Source organism: Solea senegalensis, linkage group LG6 (assembly GCF_019176455.1).
Source record: "Solea senegalensis isolate Sse05_10M linkage group LG6, IFAPA_SoseM_1, whole genome shotgun sequence".
Lineage (NCBI taxonomy): Eukaryota > Metazoa > Chordata > Actinopteri > Pleuronectiformes > Soleidae > Solea > Solea senegalensis.
Window position 1 is genome coordinate 13091178 of NC_058026.1, and position 17695 is coordinate 13108872.

Consider the following 17695-nt stretch of genomic DNA (forward strand, 5'->3'; position numbering starts at 1 on the left):
TTTAGATTTATTTAATAATAGGTTTATTTTTGCATCATAATATATTTATATTGTGACATTGTGTATAGACATCATTTCATATCCAAGCAAACGCTTTTACTTTGACATTCTGTGAAATATCACCATGAATATTTTTCTTGCGACATCATTATGGAATATTGTGTTATAATTTTAAACTAATGAACTTTTCTGTAGACTGGCCCCCTCTTGACCAGATTAAATGCTCATTGGCCCCCAGGTTATTTGAGTTTGGCACCCCTGCTTTAGATGATCTACAAAGATGCCCCAATCTATCACACTTCACAAGCAAAACAGGCTGCAGTCATGATAAGCTCTCATGTTATAATGAAACATCTCAATTTGAGCCACTCAAGCAAGTTAAACTGATAAAAAAAAATTATAATACAAGGAAAATTACAATCCTCTATACCTCAATAAATAAAACAGATTTTTGAAAGTTTGAAAACAAGAAAACAGCTGAAGCAACACAATCTTATAGCCCAAAACAATAATAAAATAAACTAGGACTGCTTGTGGTACTAGCAGGCCCTTGCGTCCCATACAAGCATCGAAGTCGGGGAGTATAGCGATTCTCTGACCATGTAAGAGGTCACTTCCTGTTTTGTGGCCAAATGGCGGCCAATTCAACATGGCCAACTTCCTGCTAGGTCAAGTTGGTCTGTCTATTGTGTCATGTATTAACTTTTTTGGTGATTGGCCAATATATGGCAAAGTTATAGGGCACTTCCTGTTTCATGGCAAATGGTAGAAATTCATCAAAACATCCAATGGTTGCAGAGGCCATTTTTTATGTTCGTACAACAAACATCTCAGAGGAGTTTGTTCAGACAATTAAAAAATTACTACAATTAGAAACAATTACTCGATTAACTACTTGATCAACTATTTTGATAATCGATTCATCTGTTCAACAAGATTTCTGATTGTTTGAGCTTCTTAAATGTGAATATATTTATCTCTTTGCTTCATATAACAAAGAAATCATTAAAAGTGAGTAATTTTGGTTTGTGGACAAAACAAGACATTCGAGAACATCATCAGTTCCAGGTTTGACAAACACTGATCAATGTTTTTTTTAACGTTTTCTGATATTTTATGGACCAAAGGATTATTTGATTAATCATTAAAATAATCGACATATTAATTAATTATGAAAGTAATTGCTAGTTGTAGCTCTAGTACAAATTGCCAAAATAGATGTTGACTTGCTGTTGAGTTGAGGCCATGGTCCCGATTGACTTTTTTGTTCGTCTTGGGCTATCACATCTTCCCACCAAGTTTCATGAAATTAGGCGGAATTTAACTTTGTCCCCTGTCGATCGTGCTCAGGCCCTAATAATAATAATAACAATTTAATTTAATAACTGAGTACATGTTACACTGAAACATTAAGGACCCTGACTTTTGATCGCTACATAAACGCATCATATGGTAATACAAAAGACGGTAAGCAGTATTTTGTAATCAACCTTATTATATTTTTTAGTGAAATTTCATATTCACAAATCTATGAAGATTTTTTATTTACTTTAAATTATTATACCTAAAAACAATATCAGTTAAAACAAAAAACTGTAGATTTGTGATTTTATTTCAATAATTTAGTTTTCTTAAGTAGCTTGTGTAACTTGTTTTGTATACATGTGTATTTTATTATTATCTTTGTTATCTAATTGTCAATTTCACACTATAATCTTCTGTCAACCTTAAAAAAAAAAAAAAACGTGGCAAAATTAACGTGAGTTAATTGCATGCATTACCATGCTCGTTACGTTAAAATGCAAGTGGTTGCACTTCCGGTTGACGCTTCCTGTGTATCGCGTGATTACCGTTCCCCGTGTAGTACAGTTCCGGTTAGTTTTTCATCTAAAAACGCTGAAGAAAATGTTGTAAAACTGTGTTTGAATCGTGAGCAGAACAAAATGTCTCTGACCCTGAGGTTGAAGTCGTCAGTGACAGGTGAGTGCAAATATCCTCACTTGTCTTTTGTATCTCTGTGGCAAGTGTGGACAGCACGTCTGAGGAATGTAGCAGCCACGTGGAGACGATACTCTGTTCCAGTGAAAGCAGTGTTTTAAATTAGCAGTTGACAATGTGATGATTTAATCAAACTTCCTTAACATTGTAATCATTTATCTTTCGTTTCCTAATCATAAAAACAATCCTGCTTCGCCTTTTGCTGCAAAATACTGTGGGCCTAAACTGAGCAACATGTTTTTGTTTTATTGATACCAGTGACTTCGTGGGTGATAAATGGATAAGTTGTTGTGTGAGCTGATATATCCTGTGGCAGTAACACGTTATATCCACGTGAGGGCAGTGTGTGTGTGTTGTAATAAACACATGGGCAACACAACTTATTGGTGAAACGCAGCATTTAACTGTGTCGTTTGCTTGTTAGCCTCAGGCTTCAGACAAGCAAATATGTGCCTGCAGCAAAAAAAAAAAGACCTCCACTATTAAGACTTTTTCTGTGGTCGGTTTATGCAGCTATGGCACAATTGTCACTGATGTCTGTGTGGATATGGGAACATTATTGAGCTGAGAACGGCAAAAATGAATAATAGATGGAAAGAAATGCATTTTTAGAACTATCAAATGTCATCAGTTACTTTAAGTGCAGCTGTGGTGTGAAAAGGGTCAGTATAAAACTGAAAATGAAATACTGCCAGCCCAACAACCACACCTGACAACAAATACAGTGACACAAAGACACAGTCTGGATTTAACATCACTTCAAATTTATTAGAAGTGGAGGTATTTAAAAAACAAAACAAATGCACAGACATGTTAAGGCCTCAGTAGAAAGGCATGGAGTTAGACAACAGACTGTGATTTGCCCAATCTGTGGTCATCTTCTGAGTAGCGTCTGAAAGTCTCTCCCAGCAGTGGCTCCAAAGCCTCAACTGAACGGTAGGAGTGGGCTCGCACAGCACAGGCAATAACGCCGCCCATCAGCGCCACCACCAGGACGGCCGCAACAATAGCTATGGTGATGATCTCAGACAGGGTGTATGCACGAGCTGTGGAAAAATTATGTTTAAGTTAAGTTTAATTACTCACCTGTTCTTATAACCAGAGCTGGTGTTCAATATAAACAGCCATAACTTACAATAAGACACACAGTAGGCAGCTTTCAAGGTTCCCTCTTAGATACCAAGATACCAGGTATCTGGATAGGATACACTATCTCAAGTCTTACTAACTATGTATCAGACGTGGCACGCTGCTCACCAGAATCTGCGATGAAACTGTTCAGATGTCAGCCATTGTCTCACTTCCATGGATCTGAGCTGTCTTTAATAAAATCTCTCAACTTAACTCATCACTGACTCCAGAGGTTTCATCATAGGTCATCTCACCTGATAATCAAAAATCTCTGTAACAGAAACGTGTGCGTGTGCGTGTGCGTGTGCGCGTGCGCGTGTGTGTGTGTGTGTGTGTGCGCAGGTAGTGGTGGGGTGAAACTCACCTGGCCACTGAACCTCATAGGAGTATCCCAGATTTTCTGGGGCAGAGACAAACATCTCCTCATTGGTGACAGGAGGCCAAAAAGGAACCATGTTGAACCTGCGGTTGTGCCCAATAGGAGCATTTTCCTCTGGGTACACTACTTCACCTGCAGGATGAAGAAAATATAGTTTATGCGCCGATTCATCTTCCAGAGTGAGTTATGTTTCTGTATCTAGTTCAGTCTGTGTGTACCCGGCTGGTGCCTGCGGAGCCACTCGTCAAAGACTGCATCAGTGAAGGTGTGCAGCAGGACAAAGATGGGGTCGTTGGGTGAGAGGTTAGTCTGTCCGCCCGTCCCGTTAAGGAAGAGATGGGCCAGGTTGTGGAGGCTGCGGACCACTGGGTCGTACGTCCCCTGAGGGGCGCTGTAGCCTAGAAAATGCAGAGGATGAAAGCCATGAAATGAAGTCACTCGTTGACCAAAATTAGGAACAACAACTGTTGTGTTGGAGCTAACCATATGCGCACGTGGGTGGAGGATCTATTTCGTGTGTGCATTCTGGCTGTGTTTGTGTTTGTATAGTCACTCAGTATTTGAGCAGCTCTGAAGTGTGAGCTGAGACCTGAATACCATCATTTGGTTGATTATTGAATGTTAGATCTGATGTGCTGCTCTCATTCTTCTCCTTGAAGCATTAACACACACCTTCAATGGTGTTTCTGAAGCTCTCAGATGAGGTGGAGTAATAAGGTGGAGTGTCGAACGCGTTGAGCTCCAGACAGTCCAACACGTCCCGGGGCTCCGGTAACCTCTGCACCATGGGTCGTGCCACGTTGCCTGCCGGGTTCCTTCTGATGGGACTTGTTTCTGTATCTGGGCGATAAGGAACAAAGCTGGTATTATATAACTGAAGAGAAATATAATTACCTCCGCACTCAGAAAAAAGATATCTCGTATAACGAATGGGAGTTGTTTTCTGCTTTGTCGAGTGCTCCAGTTGTAGTCGAGAGTCATGCCAGTTGTCCCCACAGGAATGCAAATAAAAATTTGAAATGTTGTTTTATTAACCACTTTCTAATTATGTGTGGGTGACTAGACTAGTTTGATCTGTCTGAAACATGACAGGATGGCAGTTTCCTTTTTTAATTATTCACTAAAAGTCAACATTAGTGAGTGGGAGCTTTATGATTGAAGAGTCTTTTTCTTTTTTCTTCATTTCTTTTCTCATGTATGCATGAGCTCTCTTTTTTTGTGTGCCTACTCTCCCACACATACACACGCATATAAACAGAAGGCAACATAACTGAGTTGTCTGTCTGTTTGAAGACTATTCCCTCAGATCAAAGGAACCAGTCGACTGCTAGATTCCTCTCTTCAATAAGCACATGCACAAATGAGTCCCCCCCCTCCAACCCATTTAAGATGCTGCTTGTTGACGCAGGAAATAGCAGTCCTGTCATGACTCTCTGAGGGGATTAATGAGACAGATCACTCATACATTGGCCACTTAGACACTTGTGATGTTCTAACTATTACTTGGTTTCCTCAGCTTTTTCCTTTTACTCATGTCGTTGCAGTTTGGAAAGTCGTCCCTTTTGTAGTGGAGTGCTGCACTGGAGGCAACTAAGCATTCTTTCCTCAAATCCATGCAAAAAAAAAATCCTTTGTGTGTGTAAAACCTGATTCAGGTTTGTAATCTGGTGCCAGTGTAGAATAAGACCCAATCCCAGCTAATCTAATCAGGTCAAGTCTGTCTTATTACAATGTTACATAGAGGGGTCTTGTTTAACGCTAAACTGCTCACAAATGAGGGTCACTGACTCAAACGCAGCAACCGCTAGGGCGATGTTTAAAAAGTATGTTTGTTTCAAACAAACTCCAGCACAAACCTGCATTATCCAAAGCAGCTCAACAGCTGGTGGTGTTATTTATAGCAGCTTCGTGTCATACGTGTTCTCTTTATGAGCTCTATGCCCTCTTTTCTGATGCAGCTGAGATGGCGCTGTTTTTAGTATCTCAACTCCGCACACTGGCACAAGTGTGTGTTTCTGCGAGTGTCCTTACTGTTGCACACGGTGCCCAAAGAGTCGTAGTCGTCCACGCTCTCACAGATAACCCTCCACTGGGAGAACACGGAGTTAGAACTGATGGAGTTGATGTCAAAGGTGCTCCTTGCTCCCACCAGGTCGTCTGTGCATATGTCGCAGTCGCTCCCACCGATGGCGAAATTCCAGTAGGGGAGGGCGAAAGTGGGGTCACCCAGCATGTCCTGCGGTGTGGGAAGATGAGGAAAAAGGCAGGCGTTTGATAGTGGATTGACGCATAGGTGTTTTTAAACAGCAACCTGTTCAGTATCCCACAACTGTTTTTTTCCTTTTACAATATACTATGGAACTTTTCTGCGTTAAAATGCCAAAGGATTACGAGACTATATATTTTGTTGAGTGGTGTACTTACATTAGCCAAAACGTTTCCAACACTCCTTAAATCCATAGAAATTCATGTTTCTAATTAAAATAACAGATCATTTCATTTTTGGTTGCCTTGTAATGACATCATCTGCTTCACCTGTCTCTGCTATAACTTCTGCCCGCTCTCCTCGTAAAGCTCGAACACGCAGGGGAACCCGAACGAGACAAGACAACAACAACAAGAAAACAATTCCCCTGAACCCTGCTGCTTCCTCACATCATCAAACTAGGTCTTTTGTTTTGTTTTAATTAACAGACCCCTAGTGGCAGAGAAAACATACTGTGTGTTTCAAGCTCTCCACTCTGTCTCTATCTTTTCAAATCCTCAAAATCTTTTCCTTGTTCTCCCCAAACCCCTTCATCACTCCATCAGCCGCTACATCCTCTTGTTTTCCTTCTGCTTCTCTGCCTTTTTCATCCTCCCTGCTTTTTCCTCACCTGCATGTCTCTCTCCAGTTGCAGAAGATGAAAACGGTGCCAAGTGACAAAACCCGGGCCCTCATGAGAGAAGTCTACACCTCCAAAGCTGGTCTGGCCTGGCCCCAGGTAGGTTTTGCTGACAGAGTAGTAGTGGCTCCAAACAAAGTAGTTGTAAATAGTGACGTTCTCAAACTGTGGGGTGTTGCCATCAGGCCCAAACACCTCCTCGTACCTGAATAGGGAAGGAACATATGTCACCTTGATTAATTTGCTTAAACACTGTTTAAAGTTGTTGTGTTGAGCATTCATCCTGGTTATTCCAGTGAATGGATACATGCTTTTAAGCTAGACGGCTTGATTACCGTCTTGTACAGATGACCAGGTCAGGGTGGACCGTCCTCTTAGCTCGGTCTAAAGCATTTACGAATGCTTGCTTCTCAGAAGAGCTTAAAAGCATGACATTCCTCCTCACTGGAGTTAAGTCAGAAGGGCAGAAAACAGCGGGACGGGAGCGAGGGGTCGTTGAGGTGTGGGATGAGCAGAGGAAGAGGGAAGACAAGAAAATGTGATTAAGAATATAACATAGACTTCTTCCTTTAACAATAAATATTGCTTTGATGCTTTTGGGCCACGTGTTTTCAGATACATTTGATTGCAGTGTGATTCATAATTGAATGGGGAAAATAATCCAACAGACAAAACACATGTTCTCAATACTTTTAGGCTACTTAATTCCTGCAGCACTGCAGAATGTTGTCATTATGGTGTTTTACATTTTACTGGTTAATTGCACAGCCCTAGTCTTGGAGGTCAGCAGTATTCTTACAGTGCAAAGTAGGTGATAGATGTTGGATCTGCTCTCTTACCCACGGAGACCCTCTGATCACAGTTTGGTCCGATTAGCCCGTGTCGGCACTGGCCACAATTAAAGCCAGTGAAATTCCCATTACACTGGCAAGTGCGGTTGAAAAACCTTAGCGGCCACCTCTCTCTGTCATCTCGCCCAGCATAAGGATACTGGGGGCCATGGCGCCTGTTGTCGGCTGCAATGGACACACACTGTCCCCTTCCTGTACTGGAGCCACATTCGTCCCCTGCCAGCCCTGTCGGGGACGGGCAGCACTGGCCACTCTGTAGCCCCTCAGGTGTTACGCACTCCCGGGGAAACTGGGCCAGTGATAGGCTGGCACACAGGGTCACCACGAGGATACTTGCTTTCCACATGCTACCAAAATCCAGGCAGAGAGGAGAGGAGAGAAAATGATCATTTTTACATGACTGAGATTTACAGTCATCCACCCATCTTTTTTCAAACCACTAAGACAATAAAAGTACAAAATACTACAGGCGTGCACTTCAGTTAAGCCCAACACACTTGGGTTTGTTCGCTTGTTAAACCCATTTATCTCGACATTATTCCGAACCTTTACTTTGCACACACCCTCGAGGGCAGTAGCAGTCACTATTCATAATTTACAGAGCCCATTAGCTTTCAACTCTTACAAGTTCACAAAAGAAGCTTTTAACAGTAGATGACGAGAGCTGATTTGCCTCAACCAGTGATGCACTTAGACTTGCTTGTCTTTTTGGAATGTGTTGATGAGGAATGAATGAATGAGAGTAATGGATTTGTCGGAGCAATTATTTTACAATCGCAGTCATAACACGGATCTAAGTGAAGCTACAAATATTACAAACTATGGGGATGAGTGCCTTTGCTGAGATTTTATGACTGATGGAATGTTATGCTCTTAAGAATGTAGTAACAACATTTGTTTGATCAAGCGCAATAGCCATAAAAGTGGCAACAAAGACATTATGCACTGTTAAGTTGTAACACTTTTTGTATTCTGCAGTTCGTTAGGTGAGTGTGATGTTTCTTCCCTACCTCTGACTGTGCATGTTGCTCCTCTCTCTCTCTCTCTCTCTGCAGAACTGTATCCCCCCAAGACTCGGCCCATTCCTCTCTACCAGCTTAAATAGCTACCGAGCGCATGATCCTGCCATTCTGGAGCTTGTGTAAGCGCATACACACAGTGCACATGGACACACTTGAGGGTTCAGGTCCTTTTTTCTCCAACGTTCACTCACATGCCTTGTGGTGATAAGAGGAACAACGCCAGTCTGTCTAGTCACTCGCAATAAAAGACCCAACTGTGAGTCACACTCAGGCATTCATTTACCCACTCTCAGACGACGAACACCATGGTATTGGTTTATTATACGTGGAGGCAAACAGTTTTTGCTAACAAATCATTACTTAATATTTGCATTCAAATGAACACTTAAAAATAAAAATGTAAAAGGAAAAGTCATTCACACATCCATCATTATTTAAGACCAGTAGTAACATAGAAAAAAGAAAGAAAAAAATCTTGTTTAAACTTTATTTCCGTCATTTAAAAAAAGTGTGTTGGAAGGTGTTTTATATTTTTACTGAGACCGTGTGTATATATAGCACACTATGGCACTGCCAAAGCACTGTGTATAATTTCGACAGATTTGCTGGTTCAGGGAGATCTTTATTACATTTAGAATATTTTTTTAAAACGTGCACTTCCTCTTCTTTTATACACAAGACTGTTCTCCCCTGTGAATGCACACTCCTTCCTTCCTTCCTTCCACCCATCCTCATTTGCCACATGTGTTACAGTATCGTCACTGTACACATACAAATAGTCATACATGCCAAAAATGTAAACGTGTTACATAGACATTACAGTCGGAGTCCAAGGCAGTCTGTGTTGATTCTGTGTTGAACATGTGGGGTAATTCAGGGGGTAAAATGGGATTGGGTACAGTAGTGGAGAGTGGCTTTTTGGGTTTTATTTAGATAGAGTCGGAACAGAGACACAGTTGGATCCCTAGAGATTGGAAGTCCTGAGCTCTTGTGAGGAGTCTGGCCCCGGTCCATTGTTGACTGACTCCTCTCTGGAGCTGGGCGCGAGGTCTGACAGAGTTATCGCGTGGTTCTCGTCATGCTGCGCTTTGTTTTGGGCCAGGGTTGAAACCATGTCAGGTGGGTCAAGTGGTGGTATCCTGGCGAGAAAAGCACAGTAGGCGGTTGGCAAATGGTGATGGATACGTCGCAGAAAGGCTTTTTGATAACATTAGTAATCAGTGACATTTGGACATGTAAGAGTGAAGCTGAGGCACAATTTGTACAAAGTTTGGCGTGTTTGTAATAGCCGTCAAATTGCTTAAAGTTGTTTAATCTGCTTCTGTGAGCAAACACTATTATTGTCACTGCGGGCCTTTGTTTTATGACACCAGATGGAGACGCTTACAAACTGTGGTGGGAGGAGATACACCTAGTTATAAATAGATCACTTGACATCATTGACTAATTGCAGGTGACAATGTCCTGGGTAAAAAAAACAATCTGAAAGTGCTGAATACATTTTAATATGCCCTACTTGATTTACCCAGAAGGGTAAACAAGCTGCTGTATTGGTGTCATTCTGCTCTACATTATCATACAGATTGGATCTAAAAGAAAATGCAGTTAAATTTGAGTTGAGTTTTTTTTTTTTTATTAAATTAAACTAATGGATCTCACTTTTCTCTCTTGCATTCAATTACTGGCTCTGCTTCATGGTCTGTACTTTCCACTACAAATCCCTCTCCACCTTGTAAATGGCTAAGTGTGTGATGTATTATGCTACCAGCTAACAAGGAGAAATCAGGGGGAGGCATGTTTAATGGCCAGTGGTTTACAAGTTCATCTGGCCTGCCTTAGGACTGTGCAGAAGTCAAAGTCAATGTGCTTCCTTGTGATTTATTTTTCTAATTATTTAACCTTTATTTTACGAGGAAGTCACATTGAGATGGTAATCTTTTTGCAGGTGAGACATGGACCTAGTCAGTTTTTTTTTTTACCTCCACATGTAAGTCATGTTTGTGTGTCTGTGAGCAGGACAACGCAGAAACGACTGAACTGATTTTTCTTGAAACTGGTTTTGAGGTCGGGGTATGGAAGGAAGAACCTATTAATTTGGGAGCAAATCCAGTTCCAGGATTTGTTTTCAAGTTTCTGAATATTGCTAGACAGACACAGGGATTTGTAGAGTCCTAATCTACAGTATGAATATGTAATGAACAAATGTGGTGCTGATGTGGATAATGATTTGGATAGTGTGTGCAGAGGTATGTGCTCTTTTAGTTTTTACTTTTTAGTTTTGCATGTGTAGATCAGAAAAGGCTACAGGGCCATTTTGGGTGTCTGAAACAATTATATGATTTCTGTTTGTGTTCTCTTTTGTTTATATACACTGCCTGGGTTGACATCTGGCTACTGGCTCAGATTATATGCTACTAAATATTTGACTCTTGTCTTTTTGATGGCATTGTTAGAGATTCAGTCTCTCAATAACAACTGGTTTGTCACTGCTGTTCCAAAGTGTCTGAGATGACTCTGTGTCTGTTTAATCATTCATTGTTGCGTGGTTTTCCGTCTGTTCGAGGCACACATCATATTTGTGTCTGTGCCTTTGCACTCTTTCATTTGCACAAGCAACAGAAATGTACTCATAGAATACTTACTTACGTACATACATACTTAAAAACTTTTTTTTTTCCAAAACAGCACACACACGCACTCTTTGGCTCATTGCCGATGCAAGCCATCTCTTTTGATTTGCAATAACAGTGGTATTACCCATTAATGCTCTGGTTTCACGGGACTCATACGCTCATGTGACGCAGTGAGCTGCCTCCTGGGCACATAACTTCAGAAAATAGCTGGGAGGGAATCAGCTGAGAAGCACACAACTAGTTGTTCCTATGAACCACAAATTCTTCAGGTCAGTGCACCACATGCAACAGTGGGGAAACATGGCTTGAGTTAATGACAGGGGGACTGACACTGTAGACGTCAGTGTGGTTTGAGCAGAAAAACAGATGATGGGGGAGGGGGGGGGGATTTGGGGAGAGGAAAAAGCGATGTAGAGAAACCCTCTGCATGAAGTAAAATGAACACCTCCTAATCCAACAGTGTGATGTTTCGAAACCTTTCTCATTATCATGTTTGATGTCACTTGATGAAAAGAACTTTGTTACATGTTACATGTTTCTGTATCAAAATATCCATATAATTCTTCAGTGTAAATTTCTCATGTAGATTTAACTGCTTTGAAGTTGTTAAATATTATTGTATAAATAAATTTTTTCAGGTGTTATTGTACAAATACGTAGGGACAGGAGATTAGCTAATGAAAACTTGAAAATGAATATGTGAACAGAGTATCTGACCAATGAATTTAAATGAACTTTTGTGAAACACATGCTTTCTGTCCCATCCTCTAACCCATGTATATGTGCAGTATACAGTACGCCTTGCCTTTACTGTAGACATTACAAAATGTACACATACTGTTGAGTGTTGCCGTTGCCTGCAGGCAGTGTGTCGTCACTGCACTCCCCTCCTGTAGCTGCCTCTGGTTCAACACACCCTTCCTCACATGTCCGCTCGGTGGCTTGGGCGCTGCACACAAACAGGACACACAAAATCTCACATATTACTGCTGTTGCTTGCCACTGCCCTTCTACAAATTAACTGCTTGTTGCATTGGGCCATGTGGAAAAAAAAAAACAACAAAAAAAACCTAGTGCAGCATGTAACTGATGAAAGGCCATTCACTGTTTATTAGACACAGAAATACTGAACCAGTACTGAGCAGAGGCTCCTCATTTCATCATCCATCAGAGTAGAAATGTGAGCTACAGCATGGGCAACATCAGAAGCAATCATGTACCAACACTGCTGTAAGTCCCATCTGTGATTGTAGCTCTGTTGGTACTATAGCTGGCAATCAGATGGGCTATTTCAGCTATTAGACCAGAAGCATTGGAATGCAGTTGGTACAAGTGTGACTGCAGACTAAGTGTTATTCTGTCCATACCAAAGAGACGAAAAGAGTCTGCTTCACAAAGATGGAGTCACAAATCCATGCCACAGAACGACAACATTAGCCTTTGTGAAGGTTCTCGTATGTGCAATGCAGCGCAGGCTTCCCAAAATGATGACAATGGATGGCAGGCAAGAGGAAATAGAAGTTAGAAGTTCAGTGCTGTCAATTTTACCTACTTGTTTCCGTTACGACATTTGAGGACGTAGATAATGATGACAGCAGTCTCCAGAACCAGGAAGACTGCAGCAAAAATGGCCCCAATCTTCCATGCCTCCAGACCCAGCTCTCTTGTCTCTAAACAGATTGTGTGTGTAGGTGAGTATGCAGTCATTTATCAACCAAAAACAAAACATGAAATCTGTGCTTGCTGAAATAAATCCTCTGTTGCTCATCTGTTCATCTGATATCCAATTTTCCACCATCACATCAACAGTTTTTTACTGATAAAAATAAAATGGCCCTTTTCTTATTTAAGGACTGTGTGGTTTTACACTGTTTTAAACTGATGGCATACACCTGATATATGTGGACACTGGAAGTATAAATATAATACTTTAGTTTGGCAGTTTATACCATGCTGTATTTTGACAGCATTGTCCCAACTGTGTGGTTGTCACCCAACCAGTCAGAGTATATAGTTAGTCTGCTCCGCTGCTTATTCAACTGGAACAACGTCAACTCGGCCATCTGTATATTTTGTTATCTGAATCACAATCATGAGCTGTTAACTTCTTTGCTCTGCCCAAGTTTTGCTGAGAATCTGTCATAATATAAACTCAGAGCCATTCCAAGCTTAGGATCCGGTTCCCGAAACTCGTGTTGTCGACTGCAGTACTTGTTAAATGTTTTAATTTAAAAGATGGTGGAATTCTTGCATGTTTTCTACACATAGAGCCAATGGAAATCCATCCATCCATCTATCCATCTTGTACCGCTTTATCCTCCACATGAGGGTTGTGGGGGAGCTGTGCCAATCTCAGCTGACACAGGGAAGCTCCAATGGAAATATTTAGATATTTTTTTCCCAATTTACCTGTAGTTCCAGTTGTATCCTCTACCAGCTCAACGGCCTCCCCCAGTTCATTCCCTCCCGCCTGAGGGGCTTCGGCTAGAACGTCTGTCACTACATTATCCAGTGTAGGTTGTGCCACAACAGGGTTGTGTGGTGAAAGATCATCGGTGGGCGTGATGATCTCATTGCCATGGTTAGATTTCTCATCGCCAAACGTATTGTCTTCTGTCGTGACCCCACCTAGGGATGGGCTGGGGGCAGGAGCCAGGTTCTTGGGGTTCTGCTCTTTGGAGGCTTCAGCACCATCTTCAGGCTCCAGGGCAGGGATCACTAGTGTTTCTAGAAGAGGTGTATGTGGTATGTGACACATATGTGAAAATGAAGGGCAAGGTTTAGAGCTTGTGGAGTGGATTTATGTCGTACATAATAACACACCGATGTGCTGTCGGTCATCATTTGGCATTCAGCATTTTTGTAAATGAAGTCATTCACGGTGCAGAGTGTGAGATCTTTGCACACAATATAACATTCATCAGGCTTTAAGAGAATTTCAGACATTTAGACTGATAAATTATTAATATTAATTTGCTCAAGTGCTTTCCACGTCCTGTTCGGACACTGAAAACATTTTATAGTTTGCTTGTTTGTTTGTCTGTTTGTTTTTTCAACCAAACTTTGCTTCTTATACAAGAGTAGCAGCTTTGGGCAGGGACCAGTATATTTGTAAAAGTTATGAAAGAATCCTGTAATCTGTATTTAAGAGCTCTGCTCGGTCAAGGTGCAAACAAACTTAGTGTCAAATGTAAATATTTAAAGACAGTTTTTTTGAGGTTTTTGGACCCATATTAAAAACCCATGGGTTAATGGAGATTTAATAAGTAATACATGCACTTTTTCAACTCTACCTATACATATCTCACCTTGATTCTCTGTTTCACTGTCATGTGACATCTCCAGTATGACCTGCTCCTCTTCTACTAGTTGTTCACCCCACTCTTTTACTAATGCCTTGGATGCCTCCTTTCTTTCACTCTCTTTTTCACCTCCCTCTGCCTCCGCGACATCTGTACCTCCAGCTTCTACCTCCTTAGCAGCTCCTCCCTCTACCATTAACTGGCCTTGTTCATCCTCTACTGCTGGTCCGTTGGTTTCCTTCACTGTGTCCTCCCCCTCTTCTCCCTGCTCTCCTCCTACAGTTTGTGTGCTATCTGTCCCATAATGATCAGAAGGCAGAACTGTCACCTCATCTACCGGAGTTTTTTCCTCCAATGCACCTGCCAACTGCTCCTCGTCATGCACAGCCAGACTAGGGTCAGACTGTTCCACCGTCAGAGTCTCCTTCTGTGTCTTTTTATCTACTGCCACCTCCCCAATAGCTGGAGATTCCTCTGCGCTCCATGTTCCTGTTTCAGCTGCTTCCTTTGACAGCACATCCTGCTTATTGCTGTCCTCCATTATTACCTCCTCCACTCCTGTCTCATCTAAAGCAGCTAATGTTGCCTCTGCAACCCCCTGACTAAACTCGGTGTCGAGAGACTCATTGATAACCTCCACTCCATCTGCTTCTTTGCCTCCAGTTTCCACACCTACTGTGGCTTCCACCCCAGCTCCAGCTGCTGTTTTCCCCTCATCCTGGGTAATTCCTTTCCCCTCCTTAGCTTCATCTTCAAATGTATCCACCTCTGCTGCTCCATACTCCTCTCCAGCACCAGTATACCCTCCATTGATGCTCACGTCTTCACCCTCCAACCCTTTCTTCAGCCCCTGCTCATCTGTGTCAGTTTTAGCCTCTCCCTTTTCAGTCATCTGTGTGTCCTCTTCAACCACCTCCTGTGCTGCTCCTTCCCCTGCTTTCACTTCGCTGTCCACCTGTGTCAGAGCTGCCTCTACCACCCTCTCCAGCAGCTCCTTCAACACTTCCTCTGCCCCACGACCCTCTACTTGCTCTGAGGCTTCCTGTACAGCTTGCTGCACCTCCTTCAGTGTTGGAGGTGCTACTACTGGCACTACCTCTGCAGAGGGCAGCTCTAGCTCTAGTTCCCGGTGTGAGGTCAGGCCATCTTGCAGAGTTACCTCCTTGGAGGACTGGTTGGATGTTGTCAGATCTAAGAAGGAAACATTAGTTATTTTAGGTGTTTTCTAGCATCGTCAACACCAGACAACCCTTGAATTGGAAAGGATTCTGTATTTCGTTAACATTGAATAATAAGGGTTATGATTATGGCATGTTTGTAAATCACTGCATGAGCAATCCAGTAACCTCCAGTCTCTTTAACGTGTGAAAAAAAACATTCATTAATACCTGTCTTTGCTCTTTTAGTCATATTCTTATTGTTTAAAAAGAAATAAATACAAGTAGATTACTACAAAAATGTGTTTGTAGTTTGGCATCAGGCATACATATTAACTCATAGGTGGTCAAATCTACTTCTATAATGTCACCTTACCTTTAGAAGTGCACTGTTGTATCAAGAAAAACACCAGGAATCCTCTCAAAAAGCAGTACTCCATGTTGTCAGAGTAAACATAAAATAATATACTCCAAAACAAGTCCAGATTCTTCCAAGAAAACACTCCTTACCTCCTTTGGTTAAATGTCATGTATGTGAGTGTGAGTACAACAACACAAAACATACACTGAGTGCGAGGACTCTTGTTGGTTGGACGGTTGGGCCCGGGCAGGGAGGGTGATGTTAGCAGGTGACGCTAAGATGAGGAAGGGGGTAAAAACGGACAACGTCACGTTAAACATTGCCACCCGAGGTGTCTTCGTTCCACCTGGTGTCTCTGGGAATTCGGCGGGTTAAGTTACACTCCATCGTAAAATACCTCGGAGAGCATTACAAGGGCTGTGGTGAGGCTTGGACGGCATGTCTCACACACACAGTGAACTCCGGCGGAGCAATTATAAGTGGGCTGTGAGTTTGGTGTGTGAGTGATACTACTATTAGGGCCTGACATAGAGTTGGAGAAAGAAGATCAGAGTGCCACATGGATCCAAACGCTAATGTTGATTAAAGATTAAAAAATGGCCATTTGTTGACATTTGTACCAATTTATTGATAAAAATAATATTCCAGGGAGGAGACATAAAACGGCAAATGTTACTTGGGTAGAATTATATCACCAGTTTGTGTGAACGACCAGGATTAGAACAGCTCTGGATCCTTCATAGTATTCAAGTATTTTTCCACCCAAGACATCTGTGCCAATCATGTTATGCAATACAAGAATGTTAAAGTTACGCGGCTGTTAACTGTGTCCCTGTCCAGCCTTGCAGTGGCATGGGTTAATGTTGGAATACACGGAAATAGGAAGTAGGTGCTACTTTAATTGGGCTGTATCTGTCAAGGTACAGTGCCATCCGGGCTGTATTGCAAGAGGCAGTGGAAAAAATACCCACTTGAATTATACTGCATCAGTTTATTTATATTCATATCCAGGTTAGCATCATTGGGACATCCCTGGCGTACACAACATGCACTCGGTTCTGTGGCCACAGCCAGAATTGAGATTGAGCATCTGTGTTTTCTACTCTGTCTTTGTACTTAAAAAGCTATTTAGACATTTATGTGTGTGTTAATGTTAATGTTAAAAAAACCACACAATGTCGTTAGGAAAAGCAGGACTGAGGAGAGAAGCAGACTTAGTGCCATGTCCATGCAGTGCAGGTGATTGGGCTCGGGTGTGGGTGTGGAGGCCTGTTTTGTCTTTTTTTGACATGATGGATTTATTTAAAACTATTGGATGGAGTGATGTAAGATATTGTAAAGATATTATAAAGCTGGGGACACGCTACACAATTTTCACAGGCACAGATTTTGAAAAGTACACATTAACCGAGTGGTTTCATCAGATTTTTTTATGACGATTGAAAGAGCGGGGATCACACATTACAGGACTGCGCCTGATGAGGGATACAGGATTTGAACCATCACACTTCCCCACAAACTTTCGCGAGAGCGACCGTGTCTACGAGAACGACAGTTTAAAGGGTGACAACAAATTTCGCCACCGTTGTTTTGATATTCCCGCTACTTCTTGACGTCTGCGTCTTCTGACCCCATTTCCTTTGTCCCAACTACTATTTTTTTTATTGGCTGTTGGTGTTTGCAGTTGGGTCACTAATCCGTACCTGATTGCATCCAGAGTCGGCTCAAAAAAATCTGAGAGATTTCTGTGCCAACTCGCCCTGCCGACTCTCCCCAACTAGTGCTGACTGGTGCAGACTCTTAGAGTAAAATCATGCACAAATTCTTGTAGTGTGTCCCCAGCTTAAGGAGGATACATCCTAATGATCATCATGAGATAGACATTTGTTGCCAGTGTTACCAGGGATGGATGTTTGTATGTAATACATAATATTACAGAATGCAATGGCCTTAATTATAAGGATTTTTAAAGTGAG

At 41.9% G+C, this 17695-nt stretch overlaps 2 protein-coding genes across 2 annotated transcripts; both read right to left on the reverse strand.

The window, feature by feature from the left end:
* Positions 1–2741: 2741 nt before the first annotated feature.
* tyrp1b (tyrosinase-related protein 1b) lies at positions 2742–8365 on the reverse strand. The gene is made up of 9 exons (XM_044029310.1): positions 8255–8365; positions 7233–7591; positions 6729–6837; positions 6385–6598; positions 5540–5744; positions 4181–4348; positions 3727–3906; positions 3494–3640; positions 2742–3044 (listed from the first exon to the last, which is right to left on the reverse strand). Exons 1-9 carry the CDS (start codon positions 8266–8268, stop codon positions 2839–2841), a joined length of 1602 nt encoding a protein of 533 aa, XP_043885245.1. The 5' UTR covers positions 8269–8365; the 3' UTR covers positions 2742–2838.
* A 407-nt stretch (positions 8366–8772) lies between these two features.
* On the reverse strand, positions 8773–15987 carry si:dkeyp-118a3.2. Its single transcript, XM_044029309.1, has 6 exons — positions 15735–15987; positions 14208–15392; positions 13309–13626; positions 12452–12569; positions 11738–11848; positions 8773–9405 (listed from the first exon to the last, which is right to left on the reverse strand). Exons 1-6 carry the CDS (start codon positions 15796–15798, stop codon positions 9231–9233), a joined length of 1971 nt encoding a protein of 656 aa, XP_043885244.1. The 5' UTR covers positions 15799–15987; the 3' UTR covers positions 8773–9230.
* Positions 15988–17695: the final 1708 nt, after the last annotated feature.